The sequence below is a fragment of the Schistocerca cancellata genome, chromosome 7, assembly GCF_023864275.1.
Source record: "Schistocerca cancellata isolate TAMUIC-IGC-003103 chromosome 7, iqSchCanc2.1, whole genome shotgun sequence".
NCBI lineage: Eukaryota > Metazoa > Arthropoda > Insecta > Orthoptera > Acrididae > Schistocerca > Schistocerca cancellata.
In genome coordinates this window covers 350847591-350869911 of record NC_064632.1, presented here as the reverse complement: position 1 = coordinate 350869911, position 22321 = coordinate 350847591, and the positions used below count along the sequence as shown (strand labels likewise).

At 37.6% G+C, this 22321-nt stretch overlaps 1 protein-coding gene across 1 annotated transcript in view; it reads left to right on the top strand.

Moving 5' to 3' along the window:
• LOC126092028 (NACHT domain- and WD repeat-containing protein 1) overlaps positions 1 to 22321 on the top strand; it is a 621846-nt gene that overhangs the window by 509739 nt on the left and 89786 nt on the right. Inside the window, exon 14 of the mRNA XM_049907424.1 lies at positions 10855 to 10998. Within this exon, the coding sequence (XP_049763381.1) occupies positions 10855 to 10998 (144 nt within the window). The remainder of the gene's footprint in view (positions 1 to 10854; positions 10999 to 22321) is intronic.

The window sequence follows — 22321 nt, the reverse complement described above, 5'->3', positions numbered from 1 at the left end:
TTTGATTGGGTAATGATAGTTAAAGGCAGAGAGATTTTTCTTAGGAATGCAGTAAATGTAGAATTTACATTCATTATCATATATGCCTCATTCCAACTGATGCTTTTGCAGGCTCCCTCTAAAGCTGTCTTTTGTGAGTTCATTAAGTGTTCTGATGGTTTTCCTAGTTATCACTTTATTTAGAGTTGCTTATTATGGCTAATTATCCTTCATGGCCCAATAAGCCATTTAAAACTGAAGGAACACTAGTTTTGTTGACTCTGTCCTCATATACAAAAATATTATATATTGAAATGCTACTGTTTATTTTTTTATTATTTATTTATTGATCCATTTTCATCTGCAGCTGCACAATGTGCAAGAGATATTTGGATTTTTTTGTTAATATTAACAGTTTTACATATAATATACCTTTGTACATAATAACACACATTAATATATCAATTAATGATGAATACTTAAATAAATGTTTGTACGCTATATACAGAGAGATAAAATACAAATGTTCTTCTGAATGAGACTACATTGGGTAAACACACAAAAATTTAGTTTTGTAGGTATTCAATTACTGTGTAAAAGCAGTGATCAACCAAGTACGACTTCAGTTTAGATTTGAAGTGACCAATGTTTTGTATGTGTTTAATGGTATCTGGTATGGCATTGTATAGTTTGATACTAGGATGGATAAGGCTGTTGTGAAATAACTTTGTGTTGGCACTTTGAACATGTACATCCAATTTTTGTCTTGTATCATAGCTGTGTATTGTGTGATTTTGAGTGATGAGTGGTCTTTTTGTATGTAAGTTTTGCTTTAAATACATTCTATTTTCAAGTATATATATGCAAGGAAGTGGCAGGATCATCCTTTTTTGAAATAATGGTCTACATGATTTGCGATTATGTACCACTTCCAATTCCCCCCCCCCCCCCCCTCCAGAATTTCCCCAGAACATAATCCCATACCGGAGGTGAAAGTGTACAACTGCATAACATACACTCTGAAGGGTGTTGTAGCTGGTACAATTTTTTAATGTATGCAGCACACAACAAGAAGTACTTAATTTTTTGTTCATTTGCTCAATATGTGCTTTCAATTTCAAGTTGTCTTGTAGATGAAGTCCAAGAAATTTGGTACTGTCTGTTTTGGAAATTGTCTGTCCGTATAGCTCTAGATTGGGTGATACCAGATTTTTTGTTTGTGCTTTGTGTATATGCCCTTAATTGGGCAGGTAGGTTAGAAACTTTAAAAAGGAAAATGGATAGGTTAAAGTTAGATATAGTGGGAATTAGTGAAGTTCGGTGGCAGGAGGAACAAGACTTTTGGTCAGGTGAATACAGGGGTAATGCAGGAGTAGGTTTAATAATGAATAAAAAAAAATAGGAGTGTGGATAAGCTACTACAAACAGCATAGTGAACGCATTATTGTGGCCAACATAGACACAAAGCCCATGCCTTCTAGAGTAGTACAAGTTTATATTCCAACTAGCTCTGCAGATGATGAAGAAATTGATGTAATGTATGATGAGATAAAAGAAATTATTCAGGTAGTGAAGGGAGACGAAAATTTAATAGTCATGGATGACTGGAATTCGACAGTAGGAAAAGGAAGAGAAGGAAACGTAGTAGGTGAATATGGATTGGGGGCTAAGAAATGAAATAGGAAGCTGCCTGGTAGAATATTGCACAGAGCAAAACTTCATCATAGCTAACACTTGGTTCAAGGATCATGAAAGACGGTTGTATACATGGAAGAACCCTGGAGATACTAGAAGGTTTCAGATAGATTATATAATGGTAAGACAGAGATTTAGGAACCAGATTTTAAATTGTAAGATATTTCCAGAGGCAGATGTGGACTCTGACCACAATCTATTGGTTATGAACTGTAGATTAAAACTGAAGAAACTGCAAAAAGGTGGAAATTTAAGGAGATGGGACCTGGATAAACTGAAAGAACAGAGGTTGTACAGAATTTCAGGGAGAGCATAAGGGAACAATTGATAGGAATGGGGGAAAGAAATACAGTAGAAGAAGGATGGGTAGCTTTGAGGAATCAAATAGTGAAGGCATCAGAGGATCAATTAGGTAACAAGACGAGGGCTAGTAGAAATCCTTGGGTAACAGAAGAGATACTGAATTTAACTGATGAAAGGAGAAAATACAAAAATGCAGTAAGTAAAGCAGGCAAAAAGGAATACAAACGTCTCAAAAATGAGATTGACAGGAAGTGCAAAATGGCTAAGCAGGGATGGCTAGAGGACAAATGTAAGGATGTAGAGGCTTATCTCACTAGGGGTAAGATAGATACTGCCTACAGGAAAATTAAAGAGACCTTTGGAGAAAAGAGAACCACTTGCATGAATATCAAGAGCTCAGATGGAAACCCAGTTCCAAGCAAAGAAGGGAAATCAGAAAGGTGGAAGGAGTATATAGAGGGACTATATAGGGGCGATGTTCTTGAGAACATTATTATGGAAATGGAAGAGGAGGTAGATGAAGATAAAATGGGAGATATGATAATGCATGAAGAGTTTGACAGAGCACCGAAAGACCCAAGTCAAAACAAGGCCCCGGGAGTAGATGACATTCCATTAGAACTACTGATGGCCTTGGGAGAGCCAGTCCTGACAAAACACTACCATCTGGTGAGCAAGATGTATGAAACAGGCGAAATACCCTCATACTTCAAGAAGAATATAATAATTCCAATCCCAAAGAAAGCAGGTGTTGACAGATGTGAAAATTACCGAACTATCATTTTAATAAACAGCTGCAAAATACTAACACGAATTCTTTGCAGACAAATGGAAACACTGATAGAAGCCGACCTCGGGGAAGATCAGTTTGGATTCTGTAGAAATGTTGGAACACGTGAGGCAGTAATGACCCTACGACTTCTCTTAGAAGCTAGATTAAGGAAAGGCAAAACTACATTTCTAGCATTTTTAGACTTAGAGAACACTTTTGACAATGTTGACTGGAATACTCTCTTTCAAATTCTAAAGGTGGTAGGGGTAAGATAACAGGGAGCGGAAGGCTATTTACAATTTGTACACAAAGCAGATGGCAGTTATAAGAGTTGAGGGACATGAAAGGGATGCAGTGGTTGGGATGGGAGCGAGACATGGTTATAGCCTCTCCCCGATGCTATTCAACCTGTATATTGAGCAAGCAGTAACGGAAACAAAAGAAAAGTTCGGAGTAGGTATTAAAATCCATGGAGAACAAATAAAAACATTGAGGTTCGCTGATGACATTGTAATTCTTTCAGAGACAACAAAGGACTTGGAAGAGCAGTTGAACGCAATGGACAGTGTCTTGAAGGGAGGGTATAAGATGAACATCAACGAAAGCAAAACGAGGATAATGGAATGTAGTCAAATTAAGTCAGGTGATGCTGAGGGAATTAGATTAGGAAATGAGACACTTAAAGTAGTAAAGGTGTTTTACTATTTGGGGAGCAAAATAATGATGATGGTCGAATTAGAGAAGATATAAAATGTAGACTGGCAATGGCAATGAAAGCGTTTCTGAAGAAGAGAAATTTATTAACATCAAGTATTGATTTAAGTGTCAGGAAGTCGTTTCTGAAAGTATTTGTATGGAGTGTAGCTATGTATGGAAGTGAAACATGGACGGTAAATAGTTTAGACAAGAAGAGAATAGAAGCTTTCGAAATGTGGTGCTACAGAAGAGTGCTGAAGATTAGATAGGTAGATCACATAACTAATGAGGAGGTATTGAATAGAATTGGGGAGAAGAGTTTGTGGCACAATTTGACTAGAAGAAGGGATCGGTTGGTAGGACATGTTCTGAGGCATCAAGGGATCACCAATTTAGTACTGGAGGGCAGCGTGGAGGGTAAAAATTGTAGAGGGAGACCAAGAGATGAATACACTAAGCAGATTCAGAAGGATGTAGGCTGCAGTAGGTACTGGGAGATGAAGAAGCTTGCACAGGATAGAGTAGCATGGAGAGCTGCATCAGACCAGTCTCAGGACTGAAGACCACAACAACAACAACATGTGTATATCCATAGCTACAGTTTTTTTCAGTGTTTATTATTAAGTCATTGTCACCAAAGTAACTTGTTAGCCTGTCAGTGGCTTCTTTTATATTTTTTACAAGAGTTTCTTCTGAGTTTCTTGTAATTAGAACACTCGTATCATCAGCAAATTGAAATATTTTACTGCTGTCATTGCTTATGTTTAGGTCATTTACATAGAGTAAGAACAGAACAGGACCCATTACTGATCCTTGTGGCACTCCATATTTAACAGTCAGTAGCTTGGAATTATATTTCCTAATGATATTGTTCCTTTCTTGATCTATTTCCACATATTGTTCCCTGTTCTTAAGATAAGAGCTGAGCCAGTTGTTAGCTGTTCCTCAATGCCAAGATTTTCTAGCTTGTGTAGCAATTTGCCATGATTTATGGTGTCAAATGCCTTTGACAAATCTAAAAATATGCCCATGGTAAGTATTTTGTTGTCTAATGCTATCAGTGCCCCTAATAGAAAGTAGTGAACTGCAGATTCGGTTGAGCGGTTTGCTCTAAATCCATGTTGGGATTCTGACAGAATGCCATTTACCTCTAAGAAGTCTGTTAGCCTCTTATTGAAAAGCCTTTCAAATATTTTTGAGGAAACAGACAGAAGTGCCAGTGGTCTGTAGTTGGAAATATCATCTTTGTTTCCTTTCTTGTATAATGGCTTTACTTTAGCTATTTTCAGACAGGAAGGAAAAGTTCCTGTAGCAAAAGATAGGGTACATAGGTGGGTTAACGGCTGAGTAATCAAGTCCCCACACTTCTTTATAATGAAATCAGGTATATCATCTACACCTGTGGAGTGTTTCATTTTGAGACTTTTTATTGTAACCTGTGCTTTTTCTACATTTGTTGGGTACAGAAACATTGATCTGCTTGAGACTTTTTTCCCTGTTTCTGTATGCTGTTTTCTATTAGAAGTCTGTTGTAGTAGTTTCTCTGTTACATTTATAAAATAATTATTAAACATATTAGCTACTTCCTGTGGGTTATTAATGTTTTCCAAGCCAGCCTTTAATACCATATTATTAACTCTACTTTTGTAAGATTTGGTTTCTTTTGTACAACTTGCCAGATTGTTTTGGTTCTGTTTGAAGCATCTTCTATGTACAGGGCTATTACAAATGATTGAAGCGATTTCATAAATTCACTGTAGCTCCATTCATTGACATAAGGTCATGACACACTACAGATATATAGAAAAACTCATAAAGTTTTGTTCGGCTGAAGCCGCACTTCAGGTTTCTGCCGCCAGAGCGCTCGAGAGCGCAGTGAGACAAAATGGTGACAGGAGCCGAGAAAGCGTATGTCGTGCTTGAAATTCACTGACATCAGTCAGTCATAACAGTGCAACGACACTTCAGGACGAAGTTCAACAAAGATCCACAAACTGCTAACTCCATTCGGTGATGGTATGTGCAGTTTAAAGCTTCTGGAGGCCTCTGTAAGGGGAAATCAATGGGTCGGCCTGCAGTGAGCGAAGAAACGGTTGAACGCGTGCGGGCAAGTTTCACGCGTAGCCCGCGGAAGTCGACGAATAAAGCAAGCAGGGAGCTAAACTTACCACAACCGGCGGTTTGGAAAATCTTACGGAAAAGGCTAAAGCAGAAGCCTTACCGTTTACAATTGCTACAAGCCCTGACACCCGATGACAAAGTCAAACGCTTTGAATTTTCGGCGCGGTTGCAACAGCTCATGGAAGAGGATGCGTTCAGTGCGAAACTTGTTTTCGGTGATGAAGCAACATTTTTTCTTAATGGTGAAGTGAACGGACATAATGTATGAATCTGGGCGGTAGAGAATCCTCACGTATTCGTGCAGCAAATTCGCAATTCACCAAAAGTTAACGTGTTTTGTGCAATCTCAAGGTTTAAAGTTTACGGCCCCTTTTTCTTCTGCGAAAAAAACGTTACAGGACATGTGTATCTGGACATGCTGGAAAATTGGCTCATGCCACAACTGGAGACCGACAGCGCCAACTTCATCTTTCAACAGGATGGTGCTCCACCGCACTTCCATCATGATGTTCGGCATTTCTTAAACGGAGATTGGAAAACCGATGGATTGGTCGTGGTGGAGATCATGATCAGCAATTCATGTCATGGCCTCCACGCTCTCCCAACTTAACCCCATGCGATTTCTTTCTGTGGGGTTATGTGAAAGATTCAGTGTTTAAACCTCCTCTACCAAGAATCGTGCCAGAACTGCGAGCTCGCATCAATGATGCTTTCGAACTCATTGATGGGGACATGCTGCGCCGAGTGTGGGAGGAACTTGATTATCGGCTTGATGTCTGCCGAATCACTAAAGGGGCACATATCGAACATTTGTGAATGCCTAAAAAAACATTTTGAGTTTTTGTATGCTTGTGCAAAGCTTTGTGAAAATATCTCAAATAATAAAGTTATTGTAGAGCTGTGAAATCGCTTCAATCATTTGTAATAACCCTGTATTTGTCATTGTCTCATTTCTTTGCTCCTTTATTGTTTTATTTAAGATAGATTTATATTTTTAAAGTAACTATCAAACTCCTGAGTTGTGTTGTAGCTTCTTGCAATATTGTGAAGGTACAGTTTTCTAGCACAAGATTTCCTTATACCACTAGTAATCCACTTGTTGCTTTTAGTGGTTTGCGTGAATGTCTGAAACTTAGAAATATTTTCTGTACTGTACACTATCTCCCACAATTCTTGTTGGAGATAATTCTGGAATGTTTGTACAGCAGTATTACTGAAAGTTCTGCCCATGTGTGTAGTCTTCCTCATATAATTATAGGATGGATTAGTGTTTACACAAAAGCTTATAGCCTGTGCATGATGGTCTGCCAGTCCAGCTTTAATTACAACTGATTTATATTTTGTTTTGGAGCTTATTATTATTTGGTCTATGGTAGTGCTAGAATGATTCATTTCACGTGTAGGGGAGTGGATTGTAATCTCCAAATTATTGGCTGTTAATATGTTCATCAGCTCAGATTTTGAATTGCTTCACTTATTAAAGTCTACATTTAGGTCTCCACATATAAGAACTGTTTTTTGATTTGTTACTACTTTATTTACTAAAGTATCAAGCCGAGTATTGAATTTTTTTTGGTGGGTATCTGGAGATCTATATAAGCTCTCGGTCGGGCACACAGTTTTAATCTGCCAGGAAGTTTCATATCAGCGCACACTCCACTGCAGAGTGAAAATCTCATTCTGGAAACATCCCCCAGGCTGTGGCTAAGCCATGTCTCCGCAATATCCTTTCTTTCAGGAGTGCTAGTTCTGCATGGTTCGCAGGAGAGCTTCTGTAAAGTTTGGAAGGCAGGAGATGAGGTACTGGCAGAAGTAAAGCTGTGAGTACCGGGCGTGAGTCGTGCTTCGGTAGCTCAGTTGGTAAAGCACTTGCCCCCGAAAGGCATTGGTCCCGAGTTCGAGTCTCGGTTGGGCACACAGTTTTAGTCTGCCAGGAAGTTTCATATCAGCGCACACTCCGCTGCAGAGTGAAAATCTCATTCTGGATATTACAATTAACTTGAATGCTGGAATTTCTATACCTGATATTTCAAAATCTTTCTCAGTGTTTAAGGATTCAACATTGTCTAAGTTATTGAATTCGATATCTTTCTTTATATATATGCAGTTCTCTCCACGTGTAAACTTATTTCTACAAGTTTGTGTTGCTAACACATAATCTGTTATTTTCACTGTCTTTAACTCATTTTCTTTCAGCCAGTGTTCAGTTAAGCACAGTATATTAACTATCTGAGTTCACTTGATAGCAAGATTTCAAGCTTTCTTACTTTACTCCTAAGTGACTGTATATTATGATGAAGAAGAGTGACCTGGTGAGATTTTAGGTTTGTTCTGATTGTACTCGGTTGACCACTTACCTTTATTCCTGAATTTAAATTGTGTGATAAAACTTCATTCTCATCTAGAAGTGTGAGTTGGTTTTTTCTATTGGTCATAAGAAAATGTCCTGATGGTGAAAAGGGGCAGTTCTCCATCCCTCTGGTCATTTTACTTGTGTGGTCGATGTTGATAGGTGCACTAGTTATCCTAATTTGCTCTTGAGGCTTTTTGGGAATAAAAAAAAAATCTTGTAGATGACATGGTTGCCTTACATTTCTTCTCACTGGAATTGCTGAACTTCCTCCTGTTGCTGGGGTGGTAGTAGTTGATTGTTGGTGTTTACTGATACATGTAAAATTAGATGTCCTTGGTGATACTTTTGAGACTGGATCTGCTGATGTTGTTAGTGGGTCTCCTGTAGGTACTGCTTCTGGTTTCCAGTGCCCAGTTCTTCTTGTTGTATCTTGAATATCTTCGGGTGTGGAACTTGGTTCTGCTGCTTTTTTTGGGTTAGATGGTTTTGCCAGTATCACAGCCTGGTTTAGTCAATGGCAGTTTTGTTTCACTGTGTCTTCTTTGAGTGATGAAGGTGTAGTACAGTTCTTTTTTGCGCCTCCTCGTTTATGTTTCATAACTATCGAGTTGGATAAGTCCATTTCTGCTGCTGATTTTTCTTGTGTTTTCACTGTCATATTTGCTGAAAGGTCTTCACCTTGTATGTATGTTAGAGCTGGTAGTTGCAGATTGGCACTTACTGCTAGTTGTAAATGTCTATATAAGTTCTCTTTGCCTTCCATTCACAAGTGAAGTCCATGCTTTGTGTAATCGCTTCTACTGAGGAATGTATTGACATCCACCACCATTACATGCTCATAATTTTTTGCTGTCATTGAGAATTAGTTTGCAGCATAGTTTATGTTGTTCAGTTTTGGTACGTTGTATCTGTACGGAATTGTGCACGAGATAACTTTTGTGTGAATTGCCTTATGAAGAAAATCTGTTAAGGCACATTTGAAATCCTGAAATTTCTTTAGGATGTCGTTTGTCCCACCTAGAATAATGACACTGTCATTTTTTGTATATTCTTTTGTCTTCCCGTCTATGTTACAAACCACGTCCTTTAACTGTGCATTAGGTTTTATTACAGAAGAGATGTAGTGTGTTTGATTTTGAGAACTGTTCATAATTTTTGCACAGTGACGACCATGACTGTCAGAAAGAATTAATATGCACTGTCTCTTGTTATCACTGTGTATCATTTTTTGGGGCACTGGTCGATTGCTTTTTTTACAGTTTTCATTTGCATTAACACTGTTGGTTTTGTCAGGGCACTTCATAACACAAGCACTTGAGTCCTTCGCTGTAGTATTTTTGCTTCTGATCCATTCATGCTGCTTTTCTTTCTCACTACTTCCAGTTTTTGTCAGTTTTGTTTTGATGGGTGCACTCGATTTCAGATAACCTAACAGTTCGCTATTTTCATTTCGAAGTTTTGTTAAATCATTCTTTAAAGTGTTAATTGCTGTTTGCATGCTTATGATACACTCTTTTAAATGTTCAATATCTGTTACACATTTGTTGCATGAAATATTTTCACTTTCAACGGCTGTATTTCCACGTGGTAGAACATTGCGCACATCACACTCGTGAGGCATTTCATTTGACTTCATATACGTACCAGTACTTCACTATTTCTAGACCGAATTTCTGGACACTTGAGTTATAATATCATGCACAATGCATTTACAATTGCAATATTCACTGATTTTTACATATGTCATACATTTTTTCGTTCAATTTACATTTATATTTGTGGAGCTAACACACTCGCAGTTTACACTTTCTGCCATATTTGTATTGTGACAGGAAAATTTTCAGCTGAGACTAAACTATAAGTATTGTGTAAAATTTCTGTATCATGTTATCATCCAGGCTCCTTCAAGAAATTGCTTTTGAAGTCACCATACATTGTTATTCGCTTCCTCCTATCAGACAGGTGATATAGTGTCTCACATTTTTCCAAGCTCTTCTGAAAATTTCCACAAAGTGTAATGATTGCTGTTGTTTCATTATGCAGTTGAACTTCACAATCATACGCTTCTACATGCTGGCTGTTCTGTGCAAAATCCTGTAATTGTTTTTCACACACATGACAACTTGTCTTACCTGCATACTGATACCACAGCATGAAGCAGCTAATGTACAGTCATCAGCTTTTAATACTTCTGCTCCTTTATTTTTATGGTGCTCAGACAGGCTAAATTCATCAACTTAATTTCCTAATTTTAGGTCAATAAAATGATTAATGACTTTGTTTTACAAGCTTCTGATAGTTCTATGCATGATATTAAATGGACTAACTAATTTCTCTATTTTTGTGATGTCTGGAATTTCAGTTATTCTGATCTCTTTCAGTACTAGCTGTCTGTGCTAATAGATTAGCCAAGAAAAGAAATCATTCAGACACCAGTAATTCTATGACTTCTACCATATGCGGTTGTACCCTCCTTACTCTCTCAGCTAACGGATCTGCTAACATGTGATTCTCCTTCCTATTAGGGTGTAGGATTGCACTATGTGACAAGTATTCCAACCTCCTATTTCCGGTCTATACTGATTCAGATATGTATAAACATATAAGATAGTCATTTGTTAATTTTTATTTCTGTTCCACTGTAATCTTCCCTGTGTGCTTAAATCAGTTAAATAAAAAAAAGGAATTAAAAAATGTCCAACACTTTTCAATCTCTTCCACTCTGTTCCTATTTGTAATTTAATAGTAATTTATTTTTTGTCTCATGAGCAAAGACCATCTGTTAATTTTTCTAAATTTTATTTAGTAATAAAATTTATTTTTAATTTGTGTTTACCATAATAATACACAATATGTGTTGTTCTTATAGGTATGTAAATGCAACTTAACATTATTTTGTTCTTGAGACAGTAATATTCAGTGTTTTTATGTTTAGATAAGAGAGTATGGCTCCAAAACAATAGACTGGCTTCCGCTTACTCTACCAGAGAGTGTCAAGTTGATTGTGTCCATAGCTGATGACAGTCCTCTCTTCACAGAACTAAAGGAGAGGTTTGGTGCAAAGGCACAGTACATAAAAGTGAGTGAAAATTGATGTGTTTAATTTTTGATATACATCATTCTGTATTTTGTTAAGTTAATGATGAAGTTCTAAATGTCTTATTTCTTATTATTAACTGTTTGTTAAATAGAGGTAATGTCTACCCCAATTACTTATACCCCATACTCAAAGAAAGGCCTTCACTGTTTAATATCTGGTAAGGTTGTCGGGAAAGCTAACCAAAGGCTGCAGTTCATTGCCAGAACACTTGGGAAACATAACATGTCCACTAAAGAGACTATTTACGTTATGCTTGCTCATCCTCTTCTGGATTACTGCTGCACAGGGTGGGATCTGGATGAGATATGATTGATGGAGAACATTAAAAAATTTCAAAGAAGGGCACCTCATTTTATATTTTCCCGAACCAGGGGAGAGAGTGTCATGGATATGATATGTGAGTTGAGGTAGCAGTCATTAAAAGAAAGGCACTTTTTGTAGCAGCAAAATTTCAGTCTCTTAGTTTCTCCAGCAAATATGAAAATATTTTGTTGACAACCACCTACATATGGAGAAATGATCATTGTAATGAAATAAGAGAAATCAGAGCCCGCACTGAAGGACTTAAGTGTTCATTTTTCCTGCACGCTGTACAAGAGTAGTATGAAAGAGAAATAAAGTGGTTCAATGAACCTCTGCCAAGCAAATCATTGTGAATTGCAGAGTAGTCATGTAGATACAGATAGTAGTCCTTTTCATCTCTGACAGTTTCTGATACTTATCGTATGACTAAGCAGCACAGTTTGTAGGATTCTCACCAATGTGACCTAGGCTTCAGACATGTTACAGCAGATACAATTCACCCCAAAACATAAACTTTGTGTTCAGTTGCACAAAAAGAGAGGCATCCAAAACAAATATCCCAATGAATGTTTTTAACAATGAAAATAATCCATTTCTGACAATATATTGTAATTGGATAGATAAAAAAAATCTACTCACCAAGCGGCAGCAAGAGGACACACATAGAAAAAGTTTTGACTTATGGAAGCTTTTCAAGCCAGTGGCTCCTTCTTCTGGCAGAAGAGTTTAGGGGGGTGAAGGAAAAGGTGACTAGGTGACTTTTCCAAACTGTAACCCTTTTCCTAAAACTCTCCACTCCTTTTTCTTCACCTCTCTTCCTTCTCCTTTAACTCATCTGCTGGAAGAAGGAGCCACTGGTCCCAAATGCTTGTGTAAGTTAAAACTTTTCCTGTATTTGTTCTTTTGCCACCATCTGGTGAATAGATTCGTTTATCTATCCTGTTACATTATATTGTCAATGAATATTTTGTGTCACACCCCATTTTCTTTTGTAATTACATATGTTACATTGGTCTCATGGTACTAGTATCAGTTGGATATAGGATGAAAAGATCTCAGGTTTCCAGCTTGGTGACAGTATTGAGATATCACAGTGTTTCAGTGAGTGCCATGCTCTTCATCTTCTGGCAAAGAGTGGCTTCACCAGAAGGTGATGAATATGGAATTTGTTGAAACATGTTACCGTATTTACCCGAATCTAAGCCGCACCTGAAAAATGAGACTCGAAACAAAGGAAAAAAAATATTTCCCAAATCTAAGCCGCACCTGAAATTTGAGACTCGAAATTCAAGGGGAGAGAAAAGTTTTAGGCCGCACCTCCAAATCTAAACAAAGTTGGTCCATTGTAATATGAGACACAATTTAGGTTGAATGAATGACGATACGGCTACAGTAGTTTGGTTCGAGTCGTAAGCTTTACCAGGTAGCCACTGCTATGCGTCAGGTGTTCCGTCCGTATTTATACGGGTACCCTTCCTTTTTCACGTGCTTCGTCTGGTTTGAATCGATTGCTTATTTTGTTTGATCTGATAAGTGCCGTTTTCTCTGTTATAGGTGTTTACGTCACTCTAAGCTGAAAATGCATCACTGTACTGTGTCATGCATTGTTTGTCGCATTCTGATAGTGCATGTTTACGGCCTGTCGCCGTTCGCGGCATGGCTTGCTTTTGTGCGCGCTACCGCCGCTTACAACTAAATTAGCGAAGCAATGTCAAGAGACTGCTATTTGTTGTTACTTACACTGCTGCTTTCTTTGAGAATGATCAACAAGAACCAAATAATAGGCTGCGTATGATAGAACATGTTCTGAACGAGAGTTAGGCGAAAATTTTTCTCCGTTTGAAAATCTTTGCGGCCGCTTCTTTAGTACATCAAATTCTGCACAGAAATTAGAGTCATCTTAGATTTAAAAATCTAGTCAGTTGCCGTGGTTCATTTCTGACTGTATCACTATTAGGCTAAGAATAATACGAATATAAACATGAAACGATAAGTGTATTCTTCCGCGTTTGCTGTTGTCTCACTCTAGTTTCGTAGTTTATTAGGCAGACAGGATTTAAATGAGATAGCAACAAACACGGAAGAACACATGGCAAAATGTTTATATTCGTATTATTCTTATTGTGAATGGTGAAGAGAATACTGCTTGTGATTCACATTTCATCAGGTTACTATTAGCAACCATCTCTTCTCACAGGTAGGAAAAAATTCAGAACGTAGAGTTGGCCATATTGAAAAACATCCCAAACAGTCTTGCCAGTCGGATTTTCGTAGTACATTGAAATTCTAATACATTCGAAGATGAACAATAAGGAATTTGTATTTACTTCGTTGGATAATGTATGAAAATGCAGTGGTCGAAACTCGGGGTGGAGAAAAAAAAGCTCGTCTTCCACCTTTTTTTAAATTTATTTACTGACGCAGAGGTTTTGGCGCCAGTATTTATCTTTGTGCCTACAAAGCATGCCTGTGTAGCGCTACATATATTCGACGGCAGAAGTTAGTTGTGGCGGCACCTACCAACATTTTTCAGAACTTCCGCTTGCTTTGCACTCGATTCTAAGCCGCAGGCGGTTTTTTGGATTACAAAAACCGGAAAAAAAGTGCGGCTTAGATTCGAGTAAATACGGTACATCACCAAAGCCTACATTCAGACAAATCCATAATCTTTGTTATTTCAGTTTTGTTTCATATCAGTAATAATATGGTGTTATAGGAGTTTTCACTATTAAAGCAGCCACCACATCCATTGATGGAAATAAACCATGGTATTAAAATTTTAAACATACAGTGGCATATAAATTATTAAAGACATTGTTGCTCTCCTGAAAATTGTAGATGTTTATTGCTGGGTAGCTATACGAAATGTGATTTATTCATCCAGTCAGATACAGTTTACAAATCAAGTGATTTGTTGTACAGGTGACATGACAAGATTTAAAATGAGAAATTTTTAAGAGGAATTCAACATTATTTTTGTATGCTGCACTGTGATACAGCTGACCAGTACTCACTATAATGTTCAGTCAATAAATAAATAAATAAATAAGATATGCAATTTTCTTGTTCAAACTGTGAAACTATTATCTGTGAGCTATTCAGTAGAGTATAACTCTTTCCTGCTAGCAGAGTAAAGAGCAATATTTTTAGTAAACCAGGCCCCATGTTGAACGAAATTATTGCCTTTCAGTTTATTGTAAACTTTTAACACCATGTTCTCTGGTGTTTCGAGTATTAATCAGTATTAATCAGTTAAAAAATGCTGTCTATAGTTAGTGTTGTAGTGCTGAAAATAAAAAGTTTCAAGTGTGAGTTGTTTTTTAAATAAGAAACTCAAGACCTCATACTTATACTGGAAATTAATTGATATTATTCTTGAACTTTGTAACAATGTATGACAAGATATCTTTTATTTGGTGATACACATGTTCCTAATTATTTTATTTTGTGGTACTAGGAGCCTTGTGACATTTGTTGAATTTATCCATATGATTATGCCATAACAAATGACCAACTGAAAGTAACAATGATAGAATATCACTTTTGGGCCAATGTTCATGGCACCTGACAAAATGCATATTGCAAATGTAAAGCTATTTGGTTTGTTCACTTAGCAGCATATGTGTAACTTATGCTGTAAAATTTTGTCAAAATTTAGGCCTAGGAACCTTACAGTTATTGTTTCTGTGGTTTCCTGATCATTTCAAGTTATTTTTATATCTCTCCATCCTAAAGATTTAATTTCAAATTGCATCATTTGAGTTTTAGTGACATTCAGTTTTAGTCCATTTTGAGGAACCTGGGTTTCAAGTTTTTTCTGAAGTATTTCCATCTTGTTCTTGAATTTTTTCAGGAATCTTATTTTCAGTCAGAACTTATGTATCATATGCATATAAGATTGGATGAATGTCTACAGTAAGTGGGAAGTCCTTTAAAGGAACAGATAGAGAACCAGTAATGAACACTGTGGCATTCCTTGGAAAATTACTTTCCAGTTAGAGGAGTAATCTGATGTTATGATCACACTTTTCTTGAAATATGTTAAGTGTGAGGAGAACCACTGTAAAGCCATTGTCTCTGCCACCATACATATGAAGGGCTTATTTCAATAGTGGTACAAGTCCATTACCTCCACTTTTTTGTCTATAATGCTTCTGACATTAATGGTCCAAACAAACAGAAAGAAAGGTTCATCTAGCAAGAAGCCATATACTTGACTAATTTCTGGTGTCTCAACTGCAGATTTTTCAGCACTCATTTAACTTTAGGACTATGTATCTCAGAATGAACAAAAATGGACTTGTACCGCTGCTGGAATAAGCCCTTCATATGTAATTTGCAGAGAGGTGAGGAATGATTCACTGAATGAGAAGCCTTGATTAAATCACAGATTATTCTTGTGACCATATAACGCATATCTCATGAAGGGCATATCTTTTAAGTAAACTGACTAATGGCATTCACAAAGATTTTTCCCTTGCTGGAAGATAAGCTGGTTTTTAAAAGACGTGTCGCATATTGTTACATAGTTTTGAATTTGTTTTGCTGCAATATTTTCAAACATAGACCTGCAGAAGAGACATAGGGAGTAATTTTTCACATCTGCTAATTCTTTTCAGAATACCGTAAATGTTTTATCTCAGCATATTTTAGAAATACCCTTGCTTGAAGACCTGTTTTGTAAAAATTGACATTGGTCATGAAATAATATTCATACACACACACACACACACACACACACACACACACACACACACACACACACACATCTATTGTGTGTATCACAAAGGTAGATGAGTTCCTTGATGCATGTGTCGATAGACGTCAGATAGCACCACTGCAAGTTTACTTGTATGATGAGTTATTGTTGTGACTTCTGCCAAAAGCAGTGACATAAAGCAAGACCCACAGAAAGTATGACAGAGTGTAACACCACGTGTTACTGAACCCTCCCAACACCACAATATGTCAACATGCACATGTGGGTGGCTACACAAGAGTGAAAACAAAGAATAAGTTGAGCATAAATCAATGAGTAATAAATCAGGTGACAGATTCAGAACCCTCAGACAATGAACAACCCACCAGTGAATTCACAATTACATGTCATTTTGCTTTGAGGTACTTAAAAATTCAATCAAGAGTTAAGCCATCACAGAAACCTCTGTGAGAAAAAAGTTTTATGATACTGGTTCCTAGCATAGGTTGCTGTCTTTTTGAGAGAAGTTAACAATTTACTCAAGAAGGGAGCAACTATTAAAAATGGTTCACTTTTTAAATGAGAGTCTTCTTGTTCTTAGGACTCATATAAATACAGAAAAACCTGCTGTTATGATGCTCAAAACTGCACCAGTGTAGGCAACCTCTGGGGCAAAAACAAAGTGGATCATTTCTGTGTTAGAGCAGGAAGGCTCCACATTGTTGGCAATGATGGTATTTCTGAAGTCAGAGGCTTACCAGAGTGTGGTGATAGTCATCCCATAAAAGGTCTACCTACTGCAATGACCAGTCCATTCTGTGTGAGCTACAAGATGATCAGCAGCTGCAGCCTTCACACCATACGTGACCTCCTTTAGCTGTAGGCATTCACCACCATATGGTTGCAACAGTTAACTGTTCATTACTTTGATCAGAACATTGCAATGTCATCTGATTATGCTCACCATTTCACTTAGTGATCACAAATATCTTTTGATATGACTGCAGTTCAGTGGCACCAGCTATGCAGCAAGGCTCAAAGACTTACTGTACTGTACCAGTCCCCCACCCTCTCTTTTTCCACCCTGATCTGCTTCTCATGGTCTGACAGTCTCTCTCTGATTTGTTCTACATTGTACATGTCTAGCTATGGTTAAATATTTGTTGTGTGTGTCATTTTGTTATTGAGTAGTATCAGTGAAGGCTACCTTGGGGTCAGTAGTATTCTGTTCCATTCTGGTTTCAGAATATATCTCTGTTTTTATTGTATGGCCAGTGCTACACCATAAACTCTCTGATTCTTGACGTTGCCTCTGAACTGAAGACATATCGTAGGTAGAGATGACTCTTACAGTCTTATGATAACATATCATAATTAATAATTTAAGTTATGTTTAGCAAATAAATTGTATTTGTGCATGACTTTTGTAACCTGAGGTTTCTTACTCATGTGCTGGAATGATATATTAACACACCATAAAAGTTTAATTACCCACCAGAATGATAAAATGTATATTATGTAAGTTTTTGCGTCAGTCATGCCGCATTGTTAGCTGCAACAGGCAGAACACATGTTCTATTGGTGCTGCACATTTTAATGATTTTGATCAAGGTAAACTTTTGCTGCAGTGTTCTTCTTCAGCACTCCAATGTAGAAGTGTGCACAGAATCAGAGAAGTGAAAAATCCATTCAATGTGCACATTTATTTATATATGAAAGCCGACTTAGGGATTTTTCCCATGTGTGAGACCACATGTACAAGATCATGTGCTGATTTAAAGTTCTAGATTCACATATTTTTCTGTGTAATCTTTCATTGATGGTATTAGTACCCGTTTGTATTGTGAGGTATTTTGAAATTTTGAACATTCATGAGTGGCACGATAAACTAGTACTGTTATCATCAATTTTAGGCTTAAACTGAATTGTGCTCTTTTAAAATTTTTGAGAACAGTAGGCCTATCCTTGTTCAAAACAGTCATTCTCTAATTTCATTCTACAATTATGAGAATTTTCAAATGCTTACAAAACTACATTTTCGTAAATCACCAGTACAAGTGTTTTGGATATGTAATTTAGTTCATAGCAAATCAGTGTTTGTAGTTCATAGTTCAGCCAAAGAATACATCACCCCTGAATTTCATTGTAAATCAGTGCAAATAAACATGCATTTTTGAGAATTTTGGGAAGCTGCTGTTGCCCTTTGCACAATGTATGAGCAATTTGTAGCAAGTAGGCATTTGTGATTCAGTTACTGTAGCAGATTTTCTAGCTAACATATTGTGTTACATCTAATTTGCCCTTAAATAGAAGTATCCCTGTATATTATGTGCATTAATCATATATTAACTCTGTTTTCAAGTTAGTTAACAACCATAATTAACATCAAAACATTATGGGAAACTAGAAATTTATACCAAAGGTTTTGGTGTTGACTTAATAGAAATCTCGTTTTGTGTATCTGCTTCAATTCTTATAGGGAATTAAAAGATGATCAGTGGGCTTAATTTAAAGTTATTTGTTTACTGCCTTGTAATACAATGCACTACCATAACCAAAATACAGCCCCAATGTGAATGCTGTTCTCAAAGACAAGATGAGTTGGTTGATGTTTATAAGCAGCTGGAAATTGCCCTGACTATTGACAAACAATTGGCAGCAGCTGTGAATTGGCGTGTTGGGAGAGCTCTCAACAGTCGTGTACCTGTAATACCTGTACCAGAGATACCTCAGGTACTATGGTATTCTGTGGATCCTGTCTTTTCTGCAGGAAGTACAGGATCTGTCACTACCTGCCCACTTGACGGTGAGTGGTGTGTCAATGGTAGATCTAGGTGTCCTGTACAGGGTGGATCGGGACCAGAGAGAACTCATGGTGTTGTACTGATCCCTCTAACCAACAAGTTTGAGGTGCTGTCTTTCACTGAAACTTAAACTGAGCCAGTGGGACTCACTTCATCTGTCATGGGGAAACCTGTTTTGTCCGGTGTCAGGAGGAGGCAAACTGAACCAGAGACTTCGAAGGTTATGTGACATGCTTGGCTTAGACTGCCTGGATTTGCGCCATAGGGTTGAGAACTGTAGGGTTCCCTTACATGGGTCAAGTGTGCACCATACATCAGAGGCTGCTACTCATGTAGCTGACTGTGTGTAGGACGCACACAAGGATTTTTTAGTCTAGGCGACTCTCCATCCAATTGAGATAATGATAGCTGTGAGAAACCTAAAAGTATCAGTACAATATGAAAAGAAATGCCTCCCACAGGTGAGAGTATTAAAATCCTACCAGTAAACTTCCAAAGCATTCACAACAAAGTGCCAGAGTTTGAATTGCTCATGAAAAGCAGTGAAGCCCACATAATTCTAGGCTGGTTGTAACCAAAAATTGACAGCAGTGAGATTTTTGGGGAAAATTGAAGCTACATGTGAGATTGTTTGGGGAAGACCCTGTGTCAGGGGTGAGCATAAAATTATAATTGAATCCTTGTATCGCCCACCAGACTCATCTCTGATGTAACCAAAAACATTAAAGAAAACCTCAGTTCACTTGTACATAAGTTCCTCAATCATACTGTAATCCTCAGTGGAGACTTCAATCATCCAACATTTAATTGGAAAAATTAGTTTTGTTAGTGGTGGGCGTGATAAGACATCCTGTGAAACTTTACTAAATGTCTTCTCTGAAAACTACCAAAACAGATAGTTGGAACCCCACTCATGATGGAAATATGTTGGATCTAATGGCAAAAACCTCCCATGAACCATGGACCTTGCCATTGGTGGAGAGGCTAGCATGCCTCAGCGATACAGATAACCTTACTGTAGGTGCAACCACTACAGAGGGGTATCTGTTGAGAGGCCAGACAAACATGTGGTTCCTGAAAAGGGACAGCAGCCTTTCCAGTAGTTGCAGGGACAGCAGCCTTTTCAGTAGTTGCAGGGACAACAGTCTGGATGATTGGATGATCTGATGTTGTAATATTAACCAAAAAGACGTTGCTGTGCTGGTACTGTGAACAGCTGAAAGCAGTAGCAAATTACAGCCATAATTTTTCCCAAGGGCATGCAGCTTTACTGTATGGTTAAATGATGATGGCATCCTCTTGGGTAAAATATTCCAGAGGTAAAGTAGTCCATCATTCAGATCTCCAGGCAGGGACTACTCAGGTGAATGTTGTTATCAGGAGAAACAAAACTAGCATCCAGCAGATCGGAGAGTGGAATGTCAGATCACTTAATCGGGCAGGTAGGTTAGAAAATTTAAAAAGGGAAATGGATAGATTAAAGTTATTTATAGTGGGAATTAGTGAAATTCAGTGGCAGGAAGAACAAGACTTCTTGGCAGGTGAATACAGGGTTATAAATACAAAATCAAATAGGGGTAATGCAGGAGTAGGTTTAATAATGAATAAAAAATTAGGAGTGTGGGTAAGCTACTATGAACAGCATAGTGAGCACATTATTGTAGCCAAGATAGACATGAAGTCCACACCTACCAAAGTAGTAAAAGTATACAGGGTAGGGAATGAGGGTAAGGAATGAAAGAGGAAGCTGCCTGGTAGACTTTTGCACAGAGCATAACTTAATCATAGCTAACAATTGGTTTAAGAATCATGAAAGAAGGTTAGAAACTGCAAAAAGGCACTAAATTTAAGGTAATGGGACCTGGATAAACTGAAAGAGCCAGAGGTTGTAGGGAGTTTCAGAGAGAGCATTAGTTAACGATTGACAAGAACAGGGAAAGAAAACCATAGACGAAGAATGGGTAGTTTTGAGAGATGGAACAATGAAAGCAGCAGAGGATCAAGTAGGTAAAAAGATGAGGGCTAGTAGAAATCCTTGGTTAACTGAAGAGATACTGAATTTAACTGATGAAAGGAGAAAATATAAAAATGCAGTAAGTGAAGCAAGCAAAAAGGAATACAAATGTCTCAAATGGAGATCGACAGGAAGTGCAAAATGGCCAAACAGGGATGGCTAGTTGACAAATGTAAGGATGTAGAGGCATATATCACTAGGTGTAAGATAGATATCACATGCAGGAAAATTAAAGACACCTTTGACGAAAAGAGAACTACTTGTATGAATATCAAGAGCTCAGATGGAAAACCACTTCTAAGCAAAGAAGGAAAGGTGGAAGGAGTACACAAGGGCTATGTACTTGATGTCAATATTATGGAGATGGAAGAGGACATAGATGAAGATGAAGTGTCTACATGAAGAGTTTGACAAAGCACTGAAAGACCTAAGTTGAAAGAAGGCCCCAGGAGTAGAAAACATTCCATTAGAACTACTGATAGCCCTGGGAGAGCCATCCATGACAAAACTCTACCATTTGGTGAGCAAGATGTATGATACAGGCGAAATACTCTCAGACTTCAAGAAGAATATAATAACACCAATGCCAAAGAAAGGTGTTGAAAGGTATAAAAATTACCAAACTATCAGTTTAATAAATCACAGCTGCAAAATACTAACACGAAATCTTTACAGACAAATGGAAAAAAACTAGTAGAACCGAACCTCGGGGAAGATCAGTTTGGATTCCATAGAAATGTTGGAACACGTGAGGCAGTAATGACCCTACGACTTGTGTTAGAAAATAGATTAAGGAAAGGAACACCTCTGTTCCTAGCATTTTTAGACTTAGAGAAAGCTTTTGGCAATGTTGACTGGAATATTCTCTTTCAAATTCTGAAGGTGGGAGGAGTCAAATACAGGGAGTGAAAGGCTATTTACAATTTGTACAGAAACCAGATGGCTGTTATAAGAGGCGAGGGGTGTGAAAGGAAAGCAGTGGTTGGGAAGGGAGTGAGACAGGGTTGTAGCCTATCCCCATTGTTATTTAATCTATATATTGAGCAAGCAGTAAAGAAAACAAAAGAAAAATTTGGAGTAGGAATTAAAATCCAGGGAGAAGAAATAAAAACTTTGAGGTTCGCCAATGACATTGTAATTCTCTCTGAGACATAAAAGGACCTGGAAGAGCAGTTGAAAGGAATGGGCAGTGTCTTGAAAGAAGGATATAAGATGAACATCAACAAAAGCAAAATGAAGATAATGAAATTTAATCGAATTAAATCAGGTGATACTGAGGGAATTAGATTAGGAAATGAGACACTTAAAGTAGTAGATGTGTTTTGCTGTCTGGGGAGCAAAAGAACTGCTGATAGTCAAAGTAGAGAAGATATAAAATGTAGACTGACATTGGCAAGGAAAGCATATCTGAAGAAGAGAAGTTTGTTCACATCAAGAATAGATTTAAGTGCCAGGAAGTCTTTTCTGAAAGACTGTATGGAG